Source organism: Falco cherrug, chromosome 6 (genome assembly GCF_023634085.1).
Source record: "Falco cherrug isolate bFalChe1 chromosome 6, bFalChe1.pri, whole genome shotgun sequence".
In the NCBI taxonomy this organism is placed as follows: Eukaryota; Metazoa; Chordata; class Aves; order Falconiformes; family Falconidae; genus Falco; species Falco cherrug.
In genome coordinates, this window is record NC_073702.1 from 80,099,137 (window position 1) to 80,125,864 (window position 26,728).

Here is a 26,728-nt window from a genome sequence, read left to right on the forward strand (position 1 = left end):
CTCTTCCATTTTAAGGAACTTCTGCTTTCTATGCTTGTCAGCAGTCTTAAAATGCTGAAATTCAAAAATGCATGACACTAACATACTCTGAAAGTTCTGTCTGACTTCCACTGCACTGTCCTTCCAGTTACCATTTGTTCTGAAATGTGAAAGTTGATTATGATCACCATCTACAGTTACTATAGAGAATTACATATGAGAACACATTTTAGAAAGTATGGAAGTTGGAGAAAAGTTCTCTAAAACAAACAAAAAACCCCCAAAAATGTGAAACTAAATGAAACAACCTAAATGACTTGACATAAGGACAAAGGAAGTATATATTAAGTTAGTATATATTAAGATTAGGAAAATCTGAAATTTGCATGTATTTTCTTCTCTGTTTTCCCAGTTCTTTAGTTTAGGTTCTTTCTAAGGTGGTGTCCAGAAGAGCACACTGATGCATATTTTAAGCTTTTTGTCCTTTTTAAAGGCATATATAAGTTTTTTATTGTTACTTAAAATTTCATTCATAGAAATCCTGAGGTTTGCCTAGTTACCTTACTAGGGGCAACTAGTAAACTACCTTCTCAAGGACAACTAGTAAAGTAATAGCATTACATTAATTTGAATAAATGCAGGCAGGTACATTCAGCAGTAAAGAGTAAGCTACATGTTTCTGGTTTAAGAATCTCTTTCAATAGAATCTCTTTAGACTTTCTGAAGATGCAAAACCCCACAAGGGTTTATTTTTTTAAAAATCTAGAAACTTTTCAGGTCACATTAAAATTCATCTATGCTAGGAAAAATTGTTGCTGGAAAACATTATTGGTAATAGGCATGAGATACCTAGTGCTGGGCAAGCTTAAAATGTTTATCTAATGTGCCATTATTGTAGAACATAGTGAAAACACTAAAGAGATCCCTGTGCCAGGGAATGAAAATAAAATTACCTCCAGATATAATTTTATCTTTTGATATCATTTGACTAGAAGAAGACATTGTACTAAAGATATGCCAAAAATACCACTGACCCAATATTTAATTTCAATGTTGACTATCAGTTATTCTCTTTATAATGTAGAGAGGTTTGAACTTTAATCTTTACTCATGTAATCTCTGCTTAGGTGATATGCAATGAACCCCTTTATTCATGTATTTACACAGGTTACAGCTGAACTTAATGAATGTTTTATGTCTTTTGTTCATTAGTTGTTCTGGCAGGTATTGCAGTCTACAGAAAAGCATGAAAAGCCACAGAAAAGTTCTAGTCCACGGAACGGTGAATGTCTGTCCTAACAGGTGCCTTGGGTAACAGACTTTATTCAGGTTAGAACCACTCAAAACACTCCTTGGAACAAACCACAGACCTCAGCGAGGTGAGAAAACAAAGTTTCGTAGTAATCTGCAAGTAGAAAGTTTTGCTGGACAGCTTCAGATTTGTGGTTTACACACCTGCGTGTGTGATGTGTGCATGTGGCATGCTGCATACTTCCACAGGTCAGCGCTGGATATGGCTGCATTTTGAATTGCAGGAGCCCTAGGAGCTTAATGAGGAAAAAGGTGTGAGAAAGAGAAATATTGAAGTATTGCATTCTTTTTGTTACAAGTGTTGAAGACCTTCCTGCCTAAGGTGGAAACTGTTGGTGTATTTCTAACAATCATGACAGGCATCTCCCACTAAGGATCACTGTTTTGTGCTGCTGCCTCGTGTAGCATGGCCCATAGGACAGAAAGGGGCCACACAATGTAGAAAAAACTTAACGCGAGAGTGACTGACTGTGAGTGCAAACCACACGTTATTATGCTCACTGACTGTATTTTCCATCATTGCCCCTTCGGTTTTTTAGTAATACTGTACATCTCCTGTTTGTTTTATTTAAGCTGCTGTTAGCAGGAGGAGGTTCGGTTCCATGAGGGATGGTATTAACAGCTCAAAACACAGCTGTGCTACTCCTAGTGTATTCCAAAGGCCAAAAGGTACTTGGAAATGCTTTTAATTGCAGGCAAATAAAATTTAAGTTAAATTAAACTTACCCAATGTTTCATGAAGGAAAGTCCAGACCCTACTCAGAATTGGTAGAAGTTTCAAAGTGTCCCTTTAGCCCTGGTGCAGCACATTATATAAGACCATCTCTCTTCTGTGCTGCACACAGTGTTCAGCTTTGGCCTAAACATATCTTCTCTGTGTAGAAAAGTAGTAAAGATGATTTCCCAGACACTCAAAAATAAATCCAATTAATTTGACATGCAGACATGTATATCAAATACATAATATAAACATTTTGCAGTTTCTATGACTAGTTGCCATATTTTGGTTGGTATCTGTGGATATTATTTTGAAGTCTTTTATTAATACTGTCTTTTTCACCCTTGCCTCAGAGGCCAGAACTATTTCTTTCCTTAACTCTTGCTACTCAGTCATGCCTTTTGGGGCTTAAAATACTGTATGTAATTGCTTTCAAGACTACCTTGCTAAACTGAATGTATGAGTTAGGACTGAGTATTTGGAAAGATAATGAAGGGTCACCTCTCAATGTACACTTAATCCTTTTACCATATTCCCAATTAGTTTTCTGATTCTTGACAGCATGAATGTTTTCCTGAGAGGTCAGACACTGAAAATAAAGGGTCTTGAGTAATTTTATTACTTCAACTACTTACTAAACTATTTAATGTTTAAATAAGAGTACTGATCACAGCATCATCGCTGCAAGTGAATGGTATCTCTGAAAGAGTTCAAGTTCTTTCAGCTTGGGTTTCAAGTAGTTAATGCAACTTTTTGCTCTGATCTTCTGATACAGAGAGCCTCTTTTCTGTCAGTACTTTAACCTTTGAAAAAGGGAGTGGATTTCAGTTAGGGGGGTAACAGAGGAGAATATCCTGCCTTTGTGATCTCCACCAATTCTGTCTCCACATTTCCACTGCTTGACATTTTCAGCTCTCTTGAATGGGGAGGATTGTTTCCAGTTGCTTAAGGGGTCTTAAACTCATGATGCAGTGATCCAAGACATTAATACTCTGACCTGTGAGGAGACTGTATTCTGATGAGCAAGGCATTAGGTATCTTATGAAGAAGAAAATGGCCCTGAACTTCTATATACATCTTTGTTTAAACATCCACATAGTCCCATAAGGCATATTCAGTTAACCAATTCATGAGAAATTTGTTTGCTCTGCAGATGATGGGGTTTGCTGCTATCCTTTCAAACTAATTTTCTTCCTAAGTAGGTAGGCAGCTATCTGCAGCTAGTCTACCCAAGCAGTATTTTCTGCACTGTTTTTCAATCCATCAATCAATAAATAAAAAAAAACAAACACAAGAAGTAAAGAGATTAGCAATTCCATGTATTTTGAAGTTGTGGCTCTAGTATAAGTCCACTATTTCCATTCTCCTAGTTCAAGCCCCCACTAGGTCACTATTGTCAGAATTGCTTGCTGGACATTCAGCTTTTTATGTGAAAAACAAACACTACGTGAGTCCCAGCTCAAGAACTGGTGAAGTCTCTAACTGGTGTCAGCATAAGCTATTTCTGTATTGAAAATGAAATGTAAAGGTTGAGTTGTGTCCTCTCTTCTTAAGATGGATCTCTTAGCACAAGGCTGGGAGAGCAAAAGGAAGCGAAGTAATTCCCTGAGGAAGTGTAGCAAAGTGTATACAGTATTAATTTGGCAAAAATTGACTGTTTGCACTGCATCAGCTTAAATATTGTAGAATGAGATGTTAAGAGGACCTTTCAGTTTTTAAATTAATTTGAATGTCACTGTTCATGGATATTGGGAAACGGAGATGGCAGCTTGAATTTTACTCAGGTTTTCCCCATTTGCTTCTTTGTGTGTGTATTTTCCGGTTTGTTTTGTTTTTCTTGATGAAACAACACTAACATGATCCAGCATCGCTGCATGGAGTCTAATAGAGGTGACTATATAGAAGGGCATTACCTTAATGTAGCAGTATAGTGAAGTTCCACTAAATGTTCATATTTTGCTTTTCCCATAAAATGAAAGCAAAAGCAGATGGAGTGAAGTTAAAAGGCAAAGCACTGAAACAGACAGGTGCCTCGTACTTCAGTACTGCCAGATGAACCGTCTCAAGTTTCTCATCTGCGTTGCACATAGAAAGCTTGACAGCCATAGCTCTTTTTAATCAAAGAAGGTATTTTTGGAAAATGATGGGAAAATTTTGAATACTTTATTCTTAGTTAATTTTATCTTATTAGCTTCATTGATAATATACAATTTAACTTCTTCCACAAGTGGATGGTACCTTCTGAAAGCTTTTTAGTACAAACCAATAGAGTGTTTTCTTTCAGTAAGAAAATTTAGTTCCCCCGTAAGACTGAAGTCTGATTCTCTATCATTGAATAGCTGTAGTTCATGATTGTTATCTACCAGAGATGTGAAACATACCAAGATTTGCATGGAATATTTTTTTTGTGGGTTTTTTTTTTTTTAGTTTCTATTAGAAATGTGGAGACAAACAGAAGTTACAGCACCATGTTAAAGATCAGGCAACTATTAGTGGAAAACATGCCTTTCCAAAGATGCCAGACAGCGGTTTGCAGGCATCTTTCAACAGCAGGTTTTTCTGGCACATCCAGCCACCTTTCTCTGCTTGAGCTGGTTAGTCCTAGACCTGTACTGAATTCAGTGAAAAATGGTTCCCAAATCGAGCCCAAACCCAGCCTTGTGAATCCCTCCGGGAGCGTCCTGATGGACCGAGCATATTCCGCCTTGTTCAGCAAGAACGAGGGGCCGAGGCGGCCCAATGCAGCTGGCAGCCTCAGGTGCCGAGGGAGGGCAGCGGCCGCTGGGGCTCCGAGCCCACGGCAGCTCGGCCACCCTCCGACGGGCACGGCGGGCCCAAAGCCGCTCTGTTCTCCCCCTCCGGGGAAGCACAACCCACTTCTGAGGCGCAGCGAGAGCCGGGGGCCGCCAAGGTACCGGCGGGGACGCCTCCGCGTTAGCGCTGGGCCTGTGAGAAGCCGGGCGCCCCGGCAGGCCGCTTTCCCGCCGCCCGGCCGCACCTGAGCCCCCAGCCACCGCGGGGCCGCCCCCGCCCCCCCGCAGGGGCTGCCGCACCCCGCCCCGCCGTGACGTAGTCAGCCGGCGCCCGGCGGGAACGCAAGCTAGGGGCTGCGCCGCTCGCCCCAGCCATGTTCCCTTCGGCTCCCGCCTCCCCGCGGACCCCCGGCGGCTCTGCCCGCAGGAACCTCGGCAGCGCCGTCCCCAGCCCCCTCTCCCGCCCGGGCGGCAGGAAGAACTTGGCTATCGCGGCGGCAGCCAGCTCCCCGGTGCTGTTTTCCCCGGTGGCGTGGAGGAGCGGCTCCCTCTCGGCCCGGTGAGTGCCTCCGCTGGGGGCGGGGCGAGGCGAGGGGGCGCCACCCGCCTTTTCCCGCCGGGCTGCCGCCTCCGGCCGGCTCCCGGCTGCCTCGGTCTTCCCCTCTCGCCTCCTTTCCGTGTCTGGAATAAACCCCGCGCCTTCCGCTGCCCGCAGCGCCGCCGCCTCCCGGCCCGCTGAGGGGAAGGGGCGGCAGCTCCCGCCGCCGGGGCCTCCCGCTGCCGCCCCCCCGCCGCGGCGGAGCCGGCGCTACCTCTGGCCGCAGGAGCGTGGCGGGGGTGGGCTGCGGTTCTGTCACCGGCCTCCCGGTTCGGGGGGCTCGGGGCTGTGCTGTGAGGAGGGAGCCCGGGGGGGACGCAGGCGGGTTACGATGGCTGAGGGCCGAACAGACCTGCGCTCTGCTGGCTAAAGTAGCAGTAACTGTTGAGAGCGCTAATAGGAAGTTGGGCTGTTGATTAAAAAAATGAAAAGTATCATAATTAAAGAAAAAAAGCCAAGTAATCCAAGTGCTTGCCATCTGAATCCCTTCCTTGATCCTTACAAACAAACCCCAAACCCAAATGCAGACACAGAGGCTTTTCATTAGGTAAAATCATACGACCTTACAGTGTAAAAGAAGGGGAAATGGTGTCGTTTGGCCATGTGTAATAGTTGGCAATTAGATTATATTGGTCCTGTGCATCAGTAAGTGGATGGAGGCATACTTCTAAATGAGCCTAATGGCAGGGCTCAGCCGGAAAGCTCTTGCTTTCAACTGTCTATACAAGAAGGTTCAACAAAATATTTCATCTCTCTTTGCAAACCCTGCCTCATTGTTACATGCTCTAAAATGTTAGGTTTACATAAGCTAACATTGTAGGTTACAACATGGCTGTTTCACACGTGCCGTTTTACCATTTGATGTTCTGATGGAATTGTAAGATACGCGATATCCCTGATCATCCTTAAATCGCTTTTCAGTAACTTTTCTGCGGTATCCCTTCGAGATGTGTGCATGCCAGGTCATCCTAGTACTGAAGAAGCTGTATGTGGAGTTGTCATGATGTTTCCTGTTGTGCCTTTTATTCTGTATCTGGTCACTCAGATATTCTTTTTGCTGTTTGACTGTCTTAAATGGTACTGTACTGTCAAGACATTGTCACTCCGGTAGTTGGTTTATTTTACAGCTGTGCTGAAGCTTTTCAACACCTGTACAGATTGATAGAATGGAAACTTCCCTGCAGTGTATAAATTAGCCCTTCATTCATCTATTATTTTTGCTTATTGCTTTCATTTATACAGAGTCTGGTCTACAGTGAGACTTTCCCCCGTATCTCCTAGCTTGATTTCTTTAGGAATCTTTGATAAGGGATCTTTTTGAAAGACTTTAGGAAATCTTAAGTACTTAATATTGCCTAGATTGTATTCTCTGACATTTTTTCCCGAAAATTCTGATAGAACTGTTGGGCATGACTTTTCTGTATGAAGAGGAAAGAAAGAAAAAAAAAAAAGTATGAGAGTTACTAGTCCATGTTTACTTGTTTTTTGCTCATTTAGTTGCCTACAGAAGTAGCAAGACTTCATTAGTGTGTGGTTTCTCAGGTGTTCTCAGATTCTTTGTAGGATATTTGATATACTCTTCTCACGATAACAAATTCTGACTGAAAACGTTTATAGCTGAATAGTTCTAAGGTTCTTTAAAAGTAGCATTTTACATTAAAACTTTAAATATACAATACTGCACGTTCAGTATTATAAATATCTCTTATTAGCATTTGAATTTGAGGGCTCCTCAGGTGTATCCCTGGTATAGGAAAAATACGAAAATAGTAAGAACCTCTGTATTTAAAAACAAGATAAAATAGTCAAAGTTTAGGCATTCTCCTCCTCCCCCTGCCACCTTTCCCCCTTCTCCCTTCCATATGAATCAAAACTGAGATTTAACAAGAGCCCCAGATCAGTTTCAGGGATTTAGAATCTCTTTTCTCAGGAGGAGCTGTTTGTTGTTGAGATAAACAAGATTGCCTTGGTTCAGTTTTGGAGAACTTCTACTTCAGGTCTGTTTAATATGGCATTTTTCCAACCCAGTGTCAGGCTGTCTAATAGCAGTGTTACCATCAACTTCTGGCATTTCACACTGGGAAGTTCCCAAAAGCAGAGAAATTTACCCATTTAATCATGTTCAAAAGACAAGACAGACCTATGCTGTTCCAGAGAGAGAAGGCTGGGAAAGATGCAAGGCAGCTTTTACAAATTATATATTGTGAAACAAATCAAGACTGAAACGGGTAAGAGCTGCAGCCTCCACAGTAAAACAAGAGCAGTAGAAGTGCTAGCAGATACAAGCTGCCACAGGTGTTCAGTGTTGCACAGCATGTACAGCCCAGCAGTGTCGGAACTAGGGATGAAAATAGACCCTGCAGTCAGGGAATAACTTCTGGTGAGCTTCTCCTGGCATTGTGAAGAGCTTTATTCTATAGATAACCGGAATGTAGAGAAGCTGAATGGTGATTTTCTTGCTGGTGAAGGAATGCATATTCAAAATCAGTTCTTAAAAAAAATAGAGGAATTTGATGACAGCTAACAGCTTGCAAGCAGGCCACCAAATTACTGCTTTAGATGGTACTCCAAGAGGGAGCATGTGTATTTTGCATAAAGTGTTTCATCACATCTATTTCTAAACAGATACTGATGAAGTAAATGTCTGTTGAAACTGATGAGGAAACAATAAAAAACTGAACTATAACTTTTTGTCTTGTTTAAGTGCAACTCCTACCAGAGTTATCCAGCATCCGTCAGCAAGTGAGACTATTAACTATGATGTTAAGGGGTTTGGATCCTCTCTGCCTGTTAAGGTTATGGAAGCCCTGAAGAAGGCTGATGGTAAGAATTGATTTTATCTGTTATTTTTCTGATGATGATTGAAAGGTGAGAGAAGTGTTAACACATTGTTGATGCCATTTGAATACTGCCTTTTACAGTGGAAGCTGAAATATATGTACCTTGGTTTTAGTCCAGCTTGGTTAACTATGTAGCTATAATTGTAGTAACACCTGTGTGGGTATGGATGCATGTAAATATCCTTCAGGTGCTGGCCTAACCAATATATTGTAAAATCCAAGGTTATAAAGAAAGCCAATAATATTTTTTTAGTAACTTCCTTATTGGTCCTCCCTCACCTTTTTCATTTGTTTTGATTCTGTTGTGTCCTAGAGTGGATGCTCTCTTTTATTTTTTACTTTATTTTTAATCCCCGTTTGTGGTAATTTCTAAAAGTGCCAGCGATACAAACCTTTTCCTAAGTTCAAGAAATAGGTGTCCTAAGCAATTTTTCCCTGTGCATAACTTTTCTTTTTATAGTAGATATAAACGAAACAAAAAAATGTGTATCTTAAAAATAATCTTAAAAATTGCTGAGCAATTTATGAAGCTATTGTAATCTGCTGTAAATTGATGGAAATAGCTTCTAGGATTGTCTTGCTTTTCTCTCTCAAAAGTTGAGCGTTTATCAAATGAATTTGTAAACTAGTAATTTGGTATCTTGCTCAAATACATGGAAATTCTAACATGAAATTTAATTTAGTAGAAAATTATGAGAATGAAAGTTTATGTAAGATTATTCTGCAGTGTTTAAAAATCTGAATGCTTTAAAAAAATTACTTTTTATGTAGCTGATGACCAGCTAAGCGTTCAAGTGGATGACAGTGGATGGGCCTGGCTAGTCCATAAAGAGAGGCTGATTATTTGGAAGATTGGTCAGTCTCCAGTAGCTAAGGTAACTGAAAGCTCAAGATGCAGAAAGGTGGAGCTTGAGTGACTCTAGCCGCATCTATTTTTGTTACTGGTTGTTATCACATGCCCAGTGAGGTGTGGTAGTACCTTGGGGGTGGGTAGCTTTGGGATGGAGGTGTGCATTAGTATTACAATGAGATCATCTCATCTGAGGAAAGCAATTTTGCCACAATTGTTGGCTCGGCAGTGGACATCTCATTTTATCAGCTGTGTGGCACCATCAAGTTCCCATTACTGCAGGGAGTACAACACAGCCTGGCTTCAGTTTCTTGGCTCCATCCTCCATTACTTCTGTCAGCGTATGCTAAGATGGTAGGGGGCATCGTTTAAGGAGCCATGGTAAAGTAGATTTCGCGCATGTCAACAGCCATCCTGAAAATGATAACTGTATTTTACCCTAAAAAGCTTCCTCTAATACTGTGCTTCTATTAGGTCCCAGTTTTTTCTAATTCCCTGCCAAAGTAATTTTTCCACAGCATTTTAACAGGTGTGTTTGTTATGTTAGTTAGTCTTCATAAAGCTTATTTTGATAGTTAAAAACTAGTTGTTTTGTTACAGATTGGTTTAGATTATTCTGGGACTGATTTTCAACTTGTCAGAAAAAAAGGGTTAGTTTCAGCTATGCTGAATATATTTCATCTAGGTTTCTTATGTCAATATTTTATTTTTTTTTTTAGCTCTGGGCAGCATTTCTTTCAGCATCATTTCAGTGAATAGCAAGTATGGTTGGAGGAAACCTGTAGTTACAAAATCAGTATCTTCAGTGCAATATATGTTAATTATACAGATTCTGCACTTAACAGTGGAGTGTCAGGTATATGTGTTCTAGTACTCGCAGAGATTTTTCAAGAGATTGTCATTTTTCTGATTGTTTAACTTTGGTGGCACGTGGAGGAGGGAGGGAGGGAGGGAGCGTGTCCCCTCTCTTTAGTACATAGTGAGCTTTCTCAAACACTTAAAGATTAGTTTTATTTTGCTGCCTTGTTAGTATATTGAATTAAGGAATGGTCAGATAATTGCACCTCTGAAAGAAATAATTCAAGATTGCAATGTTGTGAGAAACACTCAGAAATAACAGTGATGTTTGAAAATTAACAAGTAGGTGTTTTTTAGCTGTTTGCTGGTTGTAACAACTTTGCTGAAAATGTCTTGTTGACATTCTTTTGGTTCTCTTACACAGTGTCTGGACTAGTTGAAAATTAATTTTTAGCAGAGTCAGAAAGTCTATAGACTTTGTCACAGAGGAGTATGTTCTTCCAGTCTTATATTTATTATGGCATCTCATTCTTTCTTACAGTTATCTCTGTGCAAGGAACTACAGCTGCCACCCAGTGACTTCCAGTGGAGTTCTAATTTAGCAGCTATATCTTGTCTCAGTTCTTCGGGTGAAGCATCTTCTCTGCAGGTGATAAACATTTAAATTTTAGTGTTTAAAATACTTTGAGTAACTGAATACATCCTATTTTATCAAGTACTTCTTTGAAAACTGCATTTGGTGGTGTACTATGTATTCAAAAGGTCAGGACTGATAGTTCGCAATAAGTATGTTTGAAATAAAAAAAATTCTGCTGTCTTTTCAGATTACACTGTTTACATGTTATAGAATCAGATTAAATAATAGTTTTCATATGAATTATTTGGCATGTTTTCATAACCAAACAAGCATACAGTAAATTAAGAAGTACTGTGTCAGCAAACACTAGGGCAATCAAATATTCAGTCTAAGCAAGTGCAATTTAAATGCATTCTGGCTGAAAAAGTTGCTCAGCAGTAATTTAATTTTGAGCGCACAGGGATGAGAAGCAAACACCAGCACCCTCCCTTGGCTGGTCTTTATGAGGAAGCTGGCACTGGGAGGACAGGTGATTTAATCTGTCTTGACTGATTACTTTCCTAAGTGCCTTCTTGTAACATACTGTGCTAGAGGATGAGGGTTGAAGATCAGTTAAGTTTTTTGAAAGTGTGTTAATGTGTCTGTTACTGTCATTCGTGAGAAAAAGGGTTCTTATTTTCAGCTTGGGTGTAGTTTTCAGTTAATGTATGTGGTGCTCTAACAAAACTGGATAAGAAATTGTCTTTGGAAGGAAGAAGCAGCACAGAATATGTAATAGGATCTTTTCTTTTGACTTGTTGTTACGCTTCCAGATGATGGAAAGCAATCTTAATATCTTGTGATTGGCTCATAAAACTTTAAATGCTTTATGACAATCATACACAAAGAAGTTTAAGAGGAAGTAATACACCTAAACCATGATTGTTAATTATTTCATTTCATCGTTCTTCAGCTTGTGAGTTACATATGTGTACTATGATTTTATAGAGTGATATAGAAATATTAGTCATAGAAAATATTTCACTAAAATGAAAATTATTAAATAGTGGGCAGGAATCCCAAAGGACAACAGATTCTGGGGGGGCATTTAAATTGTTACAATGTTCATTAGCCAACTGCTTTCCTTTGTGAAGGTCTGTCTAGTCAAAAATCAGAAAACTCTAAGGAGCTCAATAATAATTTTCAGATACAGTTCTATTATTCTGATACTTTTTTTCAACAACCAGTATATTGGGTATAATGCTTTCTGTCTGAATCTCTACTCGAACACAGTCTCTTGCTACATGCTTTGGATTTGGTATTTGGGTGGTTTCCCGAGTCAGAAGCCCTTAATGCCAGCACACTGTGGGCTTATGTCTCTGTGAAGAGAAGAACCACTGTGTGACTTGATACTTAATGACACTAGAGCAGTTTTTGTTTAATTATAGTCTACATTTTAAGTCTTCCATAGTAGCTTATAACTCGGGATCTGGAGTTCTCTACAGGCTTTTCTCTGTGTTTCCACTGTAAGTTTTGTTTCATTTCAATAGCAGACCCTGAATTATCGGAATCAAGATCCAGTAGAAAATACTATGGTTAGCAAAATAAGAGAGTATAATATTCCCTGCACATACTGTGTTATGCTACAGAATAATTTTGCAATTCAGTTCCAGATTTGTCAGTGTGCATCCATATTTATTTACTATTTATTTGTGCATTTGTCATGCACAATCTTGGTACGTAAAACAACACATTTCAGTTAAAGCTGCAGTCTAATTATTATGATGTTTCATGCTCTGTTAATTATTTTCTCATCTGTTAATTTTTTTCTCATTTCAAGTCTCTGGCAATAATGGTTGCTACCAGTGAAGGAACTGTGCGCTACTGGCCCAATCTTGCACATGAAGGTTCCTATGTGGAGACTTTTACAGACTTTGGAGGCTCTCTGTGCAGTTTCCTAACATCAGTAAAGGTACAGTACAGTATGATTTATATTAAAATACTGCTTTAATTCCTAATTTAAAAATAAAAAAGAATGCTCCACACTATCAGTCCTAAATCTCCAATAAATATTGCAAAGCAAACTGCCAAACATTCTTGGGGAGTAATTTCAGAGATTATTGATGACTGTGATGATCAACAAAATAGCCATAAATAGTAACATTAAAGTCGGGGAAGCATGTAGAATTCAACCACAAGGTTAACAGGACTGGTTTGGTACTTCAGGCATGTCAGTATTACTACTGTGATTACTTCCAGTAGTAGAAAACCTGCTATCACAGAGAACTACTTCATCTGAATCTGCAAACCACACACTCAATGTCTTGTGGTATAGCTCACTAGCGACTGAATTGGAGAAACTTCTGCGTGAGGGTAATGAACAAGTATATTATGAATTATTCTTAGAAATTCCATTTTCTGCTGTTGATGTGCCTATAGGGGGAAAACTCTCAAAATGGAATATATCCAAAAATCTAATGTGTTACGGTATGTGTTATCTTCAAAACCAGTTATTATAAATTAAATTACATCTTTTCTCATGACTTCTTCAACATCTACTGTTCATGTCCTGTATTATAAATACTATTTTAGGACATCAGCATGTCATGAACATTTGTAAACCTCATCAGAAGACAGCAATCTTAATGATGGATTTCTCAAGAGTGTTAAGAAACACTAATATGTATCTACCCTCCTAGAACTGAATTGTGCCCAAGTTTCAGACATCAAGATGAGGGAAGCAAGGTCTTATCACACCTGTAGTTGAAACACTGGTGTCCATGTGAGTTTAGAGATAGAGGAACTTTTTTTTTTTTTGAGCAGCATCCTCTTATTAGTGTTCTAAAGCTGTGTTATTATGTATATGACAACTGTACTTAATGAGTCATCCTGTCACTGGGCAGATCTCACCTTTAACATAATTTTTGTATGGTATGATGATGAAAATTTATGCCAAGATTTTTTAAATTTTCTTTTTAATGTTGTTCTGTGAACACTGCTTGTACAGGTAAACAGTTCATTCATTCAGCAACCTCCAGGCCCTTAACATTAATTTTCTGGAAAATTGTTGTACATCTACAGGCTTTGTTCGTTCCCTGTAACATACAAACTTTGGTCGGTTTTGAATTGAAGGCACCTTTTTCCTTTTATGCCTTGGTGGTAGGGGAATGAAGGCTGTTTCTAAGTTAGCAAGTAGTGAAAGGCAATAGTTGAGAATCTGTAAAGTAAAAAGATTACCACGATCTACACAGGTTATTTTGGAGTGAGGGTTGTTATTTTAAACTAGTTCAGCCTAGCTGCATGACATGAACATCTGCTACGGTCAGAGCCTATCTTTCAATTTAGTTTCTTTCAAAGGGTGTACAGCTGGTACACTGAGAGTGCTCTGCGATATGATCCAGCATGTAGTATGCGGGGACTCAAAAAAGGTCACTTAGACTCCTGATGCTAATTGAAGTGCTGATGTGGATGCAGCTGTTAGGACAGGCAAAAGATGCACTTTCAGTCTCTGCTTCCTAAAAGAGGTATATAAGCACCTACAACAGAGTGCACATTGTACATAATGCACAAGACTCTTCACATTTTCCTAGTGCAAATGTAATGTTGTTTTTCATCAGATTCCAAGCATTACATCATATGTTAGTTCTCTTGTTAAACTGAAACGGAGTTTCATGGATAAAAATGTCATGCAATGCCAAGAAAATGAGTCTGTCAGTGCTAAGTACCAGTCAGATTTTGACTTTTTTTTTGACGTAACTGGATGGAAGATTTATTATGCAGTTTGTTTAGATTAGTGTCCTGTAGGATAGGGTGCTACTTGAAGGAAAAATGAGTTAGTGTGTTTAATAGCACATCAAGTTTTAAATGCACACATGGAAGCTGAATGTTACTTAATTTTTAATTCAACATAAGAATGTTAAATGTAGTAGTGCCTGTAGAAATTGATACAATATATTTTCATATTTTTCAAAAATATGGTTTTAAATTAGAAAAAGTATACTGATAGCTGTATGCTGCACTGATTCAAGCATAGATAATAATGTGGAAAATTTGTTTATGAGCAATCCTTTTATGTGATAAATGCTTTCTTTTTTATTTTTGCTAGTGCTCAGGTACTATGGCTGCCTTGTGTCTTGTTCTGGTTTAACATTTACTTCTATGAAATGACATAAAGAATTTTATCTGACAATAGACTTGCTTCAGCGATGTGATTTTTATTTTTTTAACATAGCTGCTTTTTCTTTTTGTTAGGGAGGAAGCTTCATTTTATCATCTTCCAGAGGCCAGCTAGTTCGATTGATACCAGATAGTTCTGGCAAGATTCATCAGCATGCCCTGCCACAGGGTCAGGGCATGTTTTCTGGAATTGGTAGAAAGGTTTCTTCTCTTCTGGGTATATTGTCTCCTGGAAATGATGCTGTGGTAAGCTTGAAAAATATTCATATAGTAATCTGCTTTAGTTTCTTTCTGTTATTTCTAGCTTCAGTGTTTAAGGAAAAAGAAAAGACTGTGCTGATATATAATGACAAAAAAAGGCAAGACTCAACTCATTTATGTTACTTATATTTCTTTGAAATGTGAGAGAAAGAAACCAAATAAATCTGTATGCTTTGTAAAGGAGAATGCTGACTTGCTCTTTAGATCCAAATAAAAGGAAAATATGCAGTGATTCAAAGTCCTGCCTCATTCTAGTGATGGCCTCATTACTGCTTGAAGAAACTAACAGTAACCTCTACTTTTACTTTCCTAAATTAGGGTTGTCAAGGGTTGGGGATTGGCTTGAGCTTTGTCATTGAACTCCACAGAAACTGGAAGAAAGTATGAGAATCATTTATTGTAGATGTTATATCTATAAAGTGAGACTTCTCTTGGAAATTATTATAAAACTCTCTTCTTGTAATGTAACTTGTGTAGGTTGCCCAAGGGAATGATTTTTTTGTGGACTGAGTGTGTTGTAGATTGTTGTATTCAAATATTAAGGCTGTGCTTTAACCTTTCTACTTTTTTTTTTTTTTAATGCAGATTTCTAGTGTTCTTTGGGATAAAGAAAGATCAAGCTTTTACATGCTAACAAGTTCAAATCTAAACAAATGGGAGGTTGATGATTCATCAGAACGTTATATTCTCAGCTGGGATATCAACAGGATCCTGAAAGAACATATTACAGATGCGATTTGGGTAAGAGCGAGCTCGCCTGGAAAGGCTTTGTGTGTTTGTTTGTTTAATGGCCTATTTGTATACAGTTATAAGTCAGTTGTATTCTGTTTCAGGGTTCTGAGAGTAACTATGAAGATATTAAAGGAGGAGTAAATATACAATACATGGATTTGCAGCAGAATTGGTAAGGAAGTACACTTGAATCTGGTAAGACTTAACGTCAATGAGGTAAATGTGTTCTGTTTTCTTGCAAATACTTTATGTAAGTAATAGTAATTTAATTTTACTTGAGTGCCACTGTTGATAAAATAAGCATGTTGTATTAGACAACTGGGTTATCCTATTCTTCATGCTATCATTATCTGTAGCATTACAAATTCTTTAAGAATAATTCCTTTCACTTTTTTAGTGTCATTTTATCAGGTTTGGTTATTTGTCTTTATATTACAAAGACAGCAAGTAAGCAATTGTAACTTGCTCCAGTAAATGCAGAGAATTCAGTATCTCTGTATTCAATTTATATAAAATCACAACTGTCTGGGTTCAGTTTTGTACTGCAGTACGAATACTGTTAATAAAACAGCTTGAAAGAAGAAATAGTATAGCCTTTCTTTAAAAAAAACAAACAAAAATAACTAATATTGGAAAATATTTATTTGTGATTGTACTTAGGTATGTGTTTTTGTGAGTGGTAGATTTTGAGCAAGTAAAATATGTAATAATCGTATCTCAATAATCTCAAATATCTGATAGTGATGGACTGGTGATACTTGCTGCAGCATGGCATCCTGGAGATCGTCCATGTCTTGTCTACTATACCCTGATAACAGTAGAAGATAAAGGCTACCACATGTCTGATGACGTTGTTGTGGAAGTCACACAGTATAATCCGTCTTTTCAGGTATGCAAATGAAGGGTCTGAAACAGAGTGAAGGAAGCACCATGTTTCAGAATAATCCTGAATATTCTGGACACAAATCAGCTGTCAGATTCTTGTCTAAAGGAAAATCAGGTTCTCTGTCTTAAGGTTGTTCTTGGAATATGTGTTCGTAGTATTCTGAAGAAAGTGCATACTAACATCTTTTAATAGTAACTGTATGTAAAGATCATGCTTTACGTTTTAAAGTGTAAGGTAAAAAAGACTCATGAATAGAACTCTAAATATCTAATTATTACTGATACCTTTTAGTTTTTGTCCTGTCTGTGAAAGTTTCTACAGTGTAATTCTATGGTGTAACTCTTAACTTATGCAACCCATTTAGAACAGATATCAGACTCTGTTGAGACTCTTGTAGCAGGACAAGGAATTATAAGACGTGTATTTTGGTCCTTGCTGGACAACTGGCTCGCTGGGAGGGGAGGACACATTGGTTGTCCTTGGTGTACCTTGTTCGTGCTATCTCTTCTGGAAGCAGAAATTTGGGCATTAACTTTCTTTGGTAAACTTCTTTGACTCTTCTCTCTTTCCCTGCTGCCTGTAATAGTATCTTAAAATTGAATCTTAAGATGGAAGGAGAGTGTGAAAACTGTAGAATAATCGATCTGTTTACTTACCTCTCCATGTGAAATTAGAAAGAATTTAATATATATGGAAGAAAAAAAACCCAGGATCTTAAGTTTCAGGGCAAATTAAAAATGCTTATGAAGTTATATCCATGTTTTCTTGTTAAAAATTAAAACAAATTCAAGCAACTCAAATCAGCCTTTGAAATGTTTGTTTCAAGTTTTGATTATATATGTGATAATGTTCATGTGTAACGCTTTCAGTCAGAAGAGGAGGTGTTGTGCTGTCTGGTAGTCCCAGATTACTTTAGCCATGCTGCTTACCTTTATAAGGAAGATGAAGTATTTGCTTGTTCCACTGGAACTGGAAGAATTTCTTTACCACAGGAGAAAATCGTATTTGGCATACAAGGTAACAGGCAGGAAATAAAAATAAATCACATTTTGTTGATACTTCTAATTGAATGTTTTTACAGTATTTAGAGTTCTCAGAGATAATCGTATTTACGCTCCTTTTTCTCTTTAAGTCTTTCAAATTGGGAGTTTCTCATGAATGTATAGAGAAACCACTGATGTGACGTCCAGTATTTTTACTTACTCTACAATGTTTCAAATGAAGATGGAGTAGATCCCTGCTCTTGATGTATGAAAGCATGGGGGTGGTGTTTTGAAGGAGATGTTGCCTTTTTTTTTTTTTTTTTTTTTTTTTTTTTTCCCCCCCACTCCAGCATTCACTGTGGACTTTTCTTTTTTCTTGAAGTTAACTTTGTGTTGAGGCTCAGCCTAAAATTCATACTAGGTGCCTGTGTCAGATATCTCTCAAGTATGTCATCCTTGACCTTCAGAGGTGTTCTCAAGGAGGATGCGCACATTGGTCATTAGGTAGAATTTGAACCACTGGAACCTTGATTCCACACACACCCCCATTTTTTTCTTTTCTTTTCTTTTTAAACTGGAAATCTGCATCTTGAGTAGCAAATAGTAAAATAGTATCCACAGTTTCTGTAAGTCAGGTGCAGTTGTCAGTTACTGTTCATAGGTTCATGACAATTCAATAATTGTCCAAAACTGTTCACGTTTGTTCTTAAAGTGGCATTTATGTGCTTTTTGCTTTTTTCTCCTCATCTTAGGAGACAGCATTTTAGGAGCAGGTTCCTGTACTAGCCTTCCCATCTTCTTTGCCAAAAAAAGTGGACTTATCACCATCTTGTCCAGGGAAAACATTTCTGTGCTTCCTGAAGACCTTGAAGATTCCCTGTCCTCTTCTGTTGCTGGACCAAGAAGTGAGGTAATCGTTGTTTGCTTTACTGGTTGAAAACTGACAGTAGAAGTAAAATGTTTTTCTGGCAGTTTTGAATTTTCACTGTGGAAATCCTGGCTTGTTTGAATTTTAAAAGTGGTTGTTTATTTTTTTAAATAGCGACTCAAAGACTTGTAATGAAGGCAGGTTTCAAAATCTAAAAAATCTTGCAGCATCTGCTAGTTTGAGTAACTTTTTTGGTTTTCTTTTTTTTGAAGTTGAGATTTCTATGAATTTTTTTTTTCCACATAGGTGTATTACTATGTATCACTAGGCCTGATGTAACACTACTGCAGACACCCAGACTTTGTTTTTGATCAGGATGGTTTTTTCAGTCTTTTGTGTCTGTTCCTATGTATATGAGACACTTTTTAATCAGCTGTGAAAAGCTTGGAGGCTAGGCTGAGAAGGGCTATATAGTGGCTGAATATTGTTTCTGCCCTATTATATATTTTAATATAATCTCATTAGAAGTATGTGAAAGTATTTTTGTTAATACTTTGTACGGTGTGCGTTTATTAAGCTCTTACTTACACCAAACATATTTTGTTTAAAAAGTATGTGGAATTTATTGCTAAGATGTCCCTGGAGTAGAAGGAAAGAATAGAAAAGTTGTTACAATATAAATTAGACAATATTTCAATGGGGTAATAGTGAGTTTCAATCCTTATTCCAATTAAATCACCTTTAAAATCAGTTATTATTAACTGGCATTCTAGTGGAAGACCTTTCTGGTGATACTCAGGTGGAACTGTATTTTTCTCATTAAACTACTATCTAGTTAGATTTGTCTGCACTCTGATTGTTTTTGTGGTAGTCCTCACGAATACCTTTTAAATTCTGTCAAAAATGTCGGGTTTGAATGTTAAAATAATTATCATAAAAACTTTAGTGAAATAAGTTGGCATAAGTTCCTTTGCAGATTGTGTCAGTTTTATTAAAATGCTTGGGGTCAAACGACTGTGAGACTTTCACTGTAATGAATCTTATGGGCTTATGTTTGACTTAATAAACACAACAGCTTCCAGGTGGTATTTTTGTTTTAAATCTATGTTCTTGCTACTTAGGAAAATGGTTCTCATTTCATAATGAAAGCTGGTATTTGTCAGCTGAACTTTTTACTTCGCATTTTCAGAGTCCTGTGTTTGACGCAACCAGCAAGCTGGAAATTATAGCTCAAGAAGATAAGACTAAATTACTGAAAGCTGCTTTTCTGCAGTTCTGCAGGTAGAAATTGCACTTTATTTTTGAGGATTTGTTTGTTTGCCCTTCTTGAAGGCACACTGATATTTGAGGAAGAGGTTGTCTTGGTAAAGATACTCTTGTGCTGTTTTAATTAAAGCTATTTTAATGACATATGCAAATATTAGGAGAGCATTAGATATGTCTTGGGCTAGTGAAGAAGTGCTAGAAAGGAGTGGACTTCTATAATCTCAATGACTCTTCGCTTATTCTGTGTAAATTCTGTTTAAATTCTGTAAATATGGTTACATTACTGCCAGTGGAACAAATTTGAACTTTGTTATTTTGTCTTTATTCTTTAGTAAGTAGTGTTTTGTTGTTAAGAAGCATTCTTTTCCTCATTTTTATTTGCATAGCTGTTTTCAGTAATACTTTCAAATATGTTTAATTACTGTTTATGCGGCCATGAAGATAACTAGCGTGGCAGATTTTGTGGAAGGATGCTTTCTTTTTTAGATTGACTGATATGGGGGAATGGGAGTGGAAAAATACATTGTTCATCAAACTCCTGATTCAAGTAACTTGACTTTAGGAGGCATGCAATGCCTCTGGAAGGTTTGATGTTGAGATGGATGATGTAAACAAAGGAGGAAGAGGAGATAATCTAAGCCTACATTAATTATATTTAGAGGGGGTTGTTTTTCATGTATATTTATTAAAAAATCAAGCCACAAACCCTCTTAGGACTAATCTCCTTAATGAGTTAAAGCTTGGAAAGAACAGATTTAAGGTAGCAGGAAGCAGGAGTGCTTTTGACATAGAGCTGCGTGTGAGACAGAAGATTGTAAAGGGTATTAGGCACATACAGTAAAGGATATCAAGAGAAGATCTGTAAACATGCACAGGATTTAGAAAGAAAATCTGTATGTATTCAGAAGCGGACAGGTCAGTAAACAGAACTGCTGCTGAAGATGGCTGTACTCCCGAGGTGACTGGAATAGCTAAGGCCTGACAGCGCAAATAACGTATGGAAGTTGGTATCACAGAGGATGTGGACAAGGGGGTTGGAAACAGGGTCAGATGAAAGTAGGAGGTAGTAAGGAAAAAATGTGAAAAAGTATGGAAGCTTAATGTTATTTTCATTAAAAGTTGGGTTATATTTATGAAACTAGAAGAAACTAATAATTTGGTGTGTTTAGTATTGATTCAGATTTTTTCCAGGAAATGGTATGCTAAAATGACTGGAGCAGTCTTCCACAGAACAGATGCAGCAATGGCCTGTCCAGATGGACAAGCAGTTGATGCAGAGCAAATAATGGAAGGTTGCGTAGCCAGTGGAAATCCAAAGTCCACCGGCTGTGCAGTGAGCACAGTCAGCTTTACAGACCTGGTGATCTGTACAGGGGATGGGGTGTTCTGGGGAAAGATAGAGTGGACCCTTTTTGATGTAGTGACTAATGGGTTGAAGGAGGTAAGAAAGTCCTATATAAATCCCTTAGAAACACATGTCCTGCAGAGTAGTAAAGATGAAGACTTTCTTGTTTAATACGAGATTCAGTATATTCCAGTTTTTAAAAGTATTCTTTGCATTAGTAAACCTTTGTGCAATTTCTGGGTGCACTGTTGGTTTTTATTTCAAGACATCTTGGTCATGTAAATATTCAGACTGAAAGCTTCATGAAAAATACAAGCATTTCCAAAATCAGATAATATATTGGAATCACAGTATCCATTCTCAGTCAGAATACTGTAACTTTTTAGTCACAAAGTCAAATCAGTGCTTTTTGTGAATATTGCATGCTTCTTAAATAGAATTCTTTAGTATAACTTCATACCTTGGAGCTTTGAGTATTTGGATGCTTCTTGCTCATTTACTTACTGACCTGAATAGAACAGGATTCTTTGAAGTTATAGCAAATAAGAATAATACATTATATTTGCTGAAGCATTTTCCTGAAAATTTTCACTTTGTTACCATTTATGGGAGCGATTACATTTCTTGAGAGGATTTTAAAGCAAGCAATAGAAATTTGGTGACTTGGCAGAGGCATCCAGACTTAGTTCTATATGATGGATCTTTTCTTTTGAATAATAATAATAATGATGATAGGGGTAATAAAATAAATAGTGACTTGAAACACTTCCTGGCTTGTGCTTTTTTTTGTTTTATAAATTGTGCAGTCTTCTTGCTTTAAATGAATTGGGATACCTTTTATCCATAATTAGTTTAAAGAGAGTCCAAACAATGCTTGATGTTTATAATCTGAAGCACTTCACAAAAAGCATATCAGAAAATCCTATTAATTGAGTGGTTCTTCTTCCTATAATCCTATCTATTGTTTTTATTTCGTAAACTTTGTGTTTCTTTTATACAGGAAAGATATAGTCAATGCACAAAGCATGGTAGTTGAGCTCTTCCCAAGTAATGCAGATCTAGATCCTGATGCTGAACTGGATAGGGCAGTGACTCAGATCAGTGTGGACTTAATGGATGATTACCCTGCCTCTGATCCAAGATGGGCTGAATCTGTACCTGAAGGTAAACATAACGTGTTGTTTGTAAAGTTTTGTTTTGGGTTTTTTTTGTGAAAAACTGTCTGTATTACTCTAGATAAAATTATAATTTAAGCTTGCAAGGAAGGCATAGGTGTCCCCGTCCTTCACCACCACTAGATACATTTTGAGAAAGGCTAAAAGGAGCATCTTACGAGACTACCAGATAAACTTGCAGTCTACTGCAGTTATTCTTGACTTCATATAGTGAACACTAACAGCAAGGAAAACATACTTCTGAGAAGGGTACATTGTGCAAGGAACAGATGGTGTCACTTTGGTGTTTCCATGATTCCTTGCATAGTTCTCAATTATTTTCCACAAATAGATATGTTAAGAGAAAGAATTTATTTGCTCATGCTTAGCTCTTTGTCAGCAGCTGCACAGCTTCTTGGTAGACTTGGATCCTGGTGGGGCATTGTTATTTATGTCTGCCTAAAAAAGGACTAGAGACATTTATTTTGGAGTACTTGTATGTAAAGGATTAAAGCAGACATGTTTTCAGCAAGAAACTTTTGTCCATGCTTCCCTGTCTCTTACGAGCAGTGTTAATTTGAAACTGTATCCAGGACCTCTAGGCAGCAGTTGCTAGTTACTGAACAGAGACTTAATTTGAAAGTTCACGTAATAAATAGTTGGATGATGCTTTCTGCTGCTGTTTCTGCGTGGCAGACAGTTAGAAACTGTCAGGCATCAGATCCTTAGTATTTTCTGAATCAACTTTATTTTTAATTTGGCAGCTTATCTGCATTTGTTCTTGGCTAAAGCAAGAAGTGAAAATTCAGATCCTTAGTATTTTCTGAATCAACTTTATTTTTAATTCAGCAGCTTATCTGCATTTGTTCTTGGCGAAAGCAAGAAGTGAAAATTGATAGCTTCTTGGAAATAGTCTTGCTAATTTTGCTCATAGTGATAGTTCTGAGTTTTTGTGTCTTGGTAGTCTTTTGGTTTAAAGTGCACAGAATATACAAAAATTCTGGAATAGGAAGATAACTTGGGCTCTGGAGAACTCTGCTGAGGTGAAATACTTTTGAGAATACTCATGAAATCATAGAATACCAGGTTGGAAGGGACCTCAAGGATCACCTGGTCCAACCTTTCTTGGCAAAAGCACGGTCTAGACAAGATGGCCCAGCACCCCGTCCAGCCAGATCTTAGAAGTGTCCAATGTTGGGGAATCCACCGCTTCCCTGGGGAGATTCATTCCAAAGGCTGATTGCTCTCATTGTGAAAAGTTTTCCTCTTGTGTCCAATTGGAATCTCCCCAGGAAGACTTGTACCCATTACCCCTCGTCTTTTCCATGGGACTCCTTGTGAAAAGGGGGTCTCCATCTTCTTTGTAGCCACCCTTTAAATACTGGAACACGGGGATAAGGGCTCCCCTGAGCCGCCTTTTCTCAAGGCTGAACGAACCCCGTTCTGTCAGCCTTTCCTCTCACGGCAGGCTTCCCAGGCCTTTGGCCATCTTTGTGGCTCTTCTCTGGACTCGGTGCAGCCTGTCCACATCTGTTTTGTATAGCGGGGACCAAAACTGAACACAGTATTCCAGGTGTGGCTGATGAGTGCCGAGTAGAGTGGGATAATGGCTTCTTTCTCTCTGCTGGTGATGCCCTTGGTGCTGCAGCCCAGCGTCCTGACGGCTTGCTTTGCCGCAGCAGCGCACTGCTTGCTCATATTGAGCTTGCTGTCCACCAGGACCCCCAGGTCCCTGTCCACAGAGCTGCTCCCCAGACAGGTGGATCCCAGGCTGTGCTGCGCTCCTGGATTATGTTTTCCCAGGTGCAAGACCTTACCCTTGTCCTTGTTGAACTTCATGAGGTTTTTATTAGCCTGTTCTTCCAGGCCATCCAGGTCTTCCTGCAGGGTAGCTCTCCCTTCCGAAGCATCCACTTCCCCACTCAGTTTGGCATTATTGGCAAACTTCATCAGGGCACACTTGATCCCATCATCCAGATCACTTATGAAGATATTGAAGTGTTGGGCCCAATACTGATCCCTGGGGGACCGCACTTCTGTCAGGTTGCCAGTTTGAAAAGAAGCTATTTGCCACCACCCTCTGAGTGCAGCCTGTCGGCCAGCTCCCCACTCGGGCCACTTTTTAGATCACAAAGCATCAGTTTCTCTAGGAGGAGGCTGTGAGAAACCATATCAAAAGCCTTGGAGAAATCCAGGTAGACAATGTCCGTTGCTTGCCCCACATCAACTGAGCAGGTTACTTTGTCACAGAAGGCAGTCAAGTTTGTCAAGCATGATTTGCCCTTGGCGAATCCATGCCGGTTTTTCCCAATCGTGTGCTTCATGAGGAAGCTTCCACCATCCTTACTGACACCTTTAAGGTCCCGGTTGCCTGGACAGAAATGTTGGCTGGTTTTTCAAATGCAAGCTCGTTTGAGAAAGACGAAAAATAGGGCCATGCTGGGCAACCAGTTTTGTGCAGACAGCGCAGAATCAATTAGGTCTGAATGTGTGTTAACGCCTTATTCTGTAGTAGCTGTGGTCTAGAGTATAATAGATTTAGCAATAGCTGGTCCACAATGAAGATAAAAATTTGAATCTGAATCTTACTACGACTTGAATAAGCTGGTGAGCTGCTATTTTAGCAGCAAAATAATTGACCACTTCAGAATAGTTGTACTGAACTAAAGATACTCGATTTCTTCTAAATGCTTTACTTCAGATATGGAAGAGTTCAAAACCCACATTAAAAATAGTTGGTAAGCAATATATAAATGTGTGTACATATATTTTACAAAAGTACCAGTGCAGGAACACTGCAGAAATTTATAGAAATATGTTTACCTCGGCGGCAAAAAATTGGTTACCCAGAAATAAAGTTATCAAGGGCTCTGATCTAAGATATTTCTGTTTTTAGAAGCAGCAGGTTTCAGCAACACATCTCTCATTCTTCTTCATCAGCTAGAGGATAAGACAAAAGCACATTCCTTCTTCATTGAGTTTCTTCATCAGGTAAAATTCTACTGTTCCTTTGGTATCAGCATACACCGTAGATTATATTGCCTTCAAGTAATTCTTCTAGAACAGTGTTTACAGTGCATGTGGTGATGTTCTGTTTTGTTTTTTGTTTTGTTTTTTTGTAAAAGGTTGGTGTATTTGAACGCCTGGGCAGTTTTCCAGTCCGAGGGGTGCCGATGGCAACTCGATTGTTGCTCTGTGAGCACGCAGAGAAACTAGCAGCAGCTATTGTGCTCAAGAATCACCACTCCAGGCTGCCTGATCTGGTGAATGCTGCTATACTCATCGCGTTAAACAAAAGGGAGTGTGATATTCCACCGAGTCTTACCCCTGCAGATGTGTTCTTTCGAGAGGTAAGAAACCCGTTATTTCTGAATTATTGTGTAGCCTCACATATAGTAAAAGTTGCAATGCTTTAATATATTCTTTGAAAATAATTTGACTTTACAGAATTTCCCTTTAAATAGGGGTGGTATGGTAGTATTTTCCACTCTTTAGTGTACGTATTTCTTTATGTCTGCAGCTGGAACGTGAATTCTGAGAAATCTCATGTAGCAGAAGTAAAGCTGTTACGGTTTCCAACTAACCAACATGGATAAGCAATGAAAAAGACAAGTGAAATTCTCTGGCCCGTCAGAAGATGTGTGCTAAATTGGCACTTTTAAGGGGTGAACTGAAGAGTATGAAACTTTCCAGATAGGGGAACTGCTTTGAGCTGTCCTGGATGGAATTTTATCAATTCAGTCTCATAATTTTTTGGTTTTTCGAACATTAGTAAATCTAAGCTAGTTCTCAGTTTGTGCCGCTTTCCAGTCAAGCACCCAGTCTTTCTTTCTTCCTTTTTGAGAAGAGCTGTACACAAAACATATTCTTAGGAAGTTTTTTCCTGTAGAGGACAGTAGTTGCTAATGGAGAAAAATAAACAATTGTCAGCTATTTTAAAGCAAATATGTTATCCACTATACTTTTTCTAATGAAGATTCTACTGACCAATTGTTTCAGAAGATGGAGGAATATCCTTAATGAAACTTTACGGAGTTGCCTTCAAGAAAAGAGGATTCTTTTTTTTTTTTTTTTTTTTTTTTTTTCCCATCCAGAAAGAAAGCAATAGTATTCTGAGTATTGTATGAAATACAAGCTGGTGATTTCATTATCCGTTTGAGTCGATATCTTTTAATATTTTTGGCTGTTGATGTGGGTTTATACTAATATTTGTTTTTCTGTACAGCTCATAACTTGGTTTTCAGGTATCAGCTGGTAGTGGATATGTTTGTGTTCAGTGCAGTTTTTCTTTGTATCTTGAAGGTGTCCCAGATAGATTCCATCTTTGAATGCTTACTAGAAGAAGAGGAACAAATCCTGAAAGATACGCCTATCGAATCAATTGAGTGGGCCCAGATAGTTGTCAATGTGAACAACATCATTAAGGTAGAGAACTGCATTAACTAAGATGTTTGTGGAGGGGAAGGTAAATACCAAAGAGCACTGAACATGTTGAATGCAGCAGATCTGAGTTACTGACATGAGAAGAAAAGTGAATGCAATTTTCACATGTCCAAACACATTAGGAAGGAAGAGGTGGTCTTGTGCAGAATTAGGGATGTTCCTTTTCTTCCTGAGCCACTGCTGAAGAGAGTTTGAGAAGTTGCTGCATTGT

General features: G+C 38.5%; 1 protein-coding gene across 2 annotated transcripts in view; it reads left to right on the top strand.

Annotated features, from left to right (window-relative positions):
- The first annotated feature begins 5,076 nt into the window (after positions 1–5,076).
- NUP133 (nucleoporin 133) overlaps positions 5,077–26,728 on the top strand; it is a 37,717-nt gene continuing 16,065 nt past the window's right edge. The window contains exons 1-17 of one of the 2 annotated variants that reach the window (XM_055714982.1): positions 5,194–5,320; positions 6,281–6,344; positions 8,064–8,182; positions 8,971–9,074; positions 10,389–10,496; positions 12,244–12,375; positions 14,655–14,825; positions 15,426–15,581; positions 15,674–15,744; positions 16,314–16,461; positions 17,328–17,475; positions 18,194–18,351; positions 19,499–19,590; positions 21,921–22,084; positions 24,971–25,065; positions 25,200–25,424; positions 26,377–26,499. In XM_055714982.1, the coding sequence (XP_055570957.1) occupies positions 6,307–6,344; positions 8,064–8,182; positions 8,971–9,074; positions 10,389–10,496; positions 12,244–12,375; positions 14,655–14,825; positions 15,426–15,581; positions 15,674–15,744; positions 16,314–16,461; positions 17,328–17,475; positions 18,194–18,351; positions 19,499–19,590; positions 21,921–22,084; positions 24,971–25,065; positions 25,200–25,424; positions 26,377–26,499 (2,052 nt within the window). In that variant the 5' untranslated portion in view covers positions 5,194–5,320; positions 6,281–6,306. Of the gene's footprint in view, positions 5,321–6,280; positions 6,345–8,063; positions 8,183–8,970; positions 9,075–10,388; positions 10,497–12,243; positions 12,376–14,654; positions 14,826–15,425; positions 15,582–15,673; positions 15,745–16,313; positions 16,462–17,327; positions 17,476–18,193; positions 18,352–19,498; positions 19,591–21,920; positions 22,085–24,970; positions 25,066–25,199; positions 25,425–26,376; positions 26,500–26,728 lie in introns of both variants that reach the window. The other variant, XM_055714981.1, reaches the window with a different exon arrangement.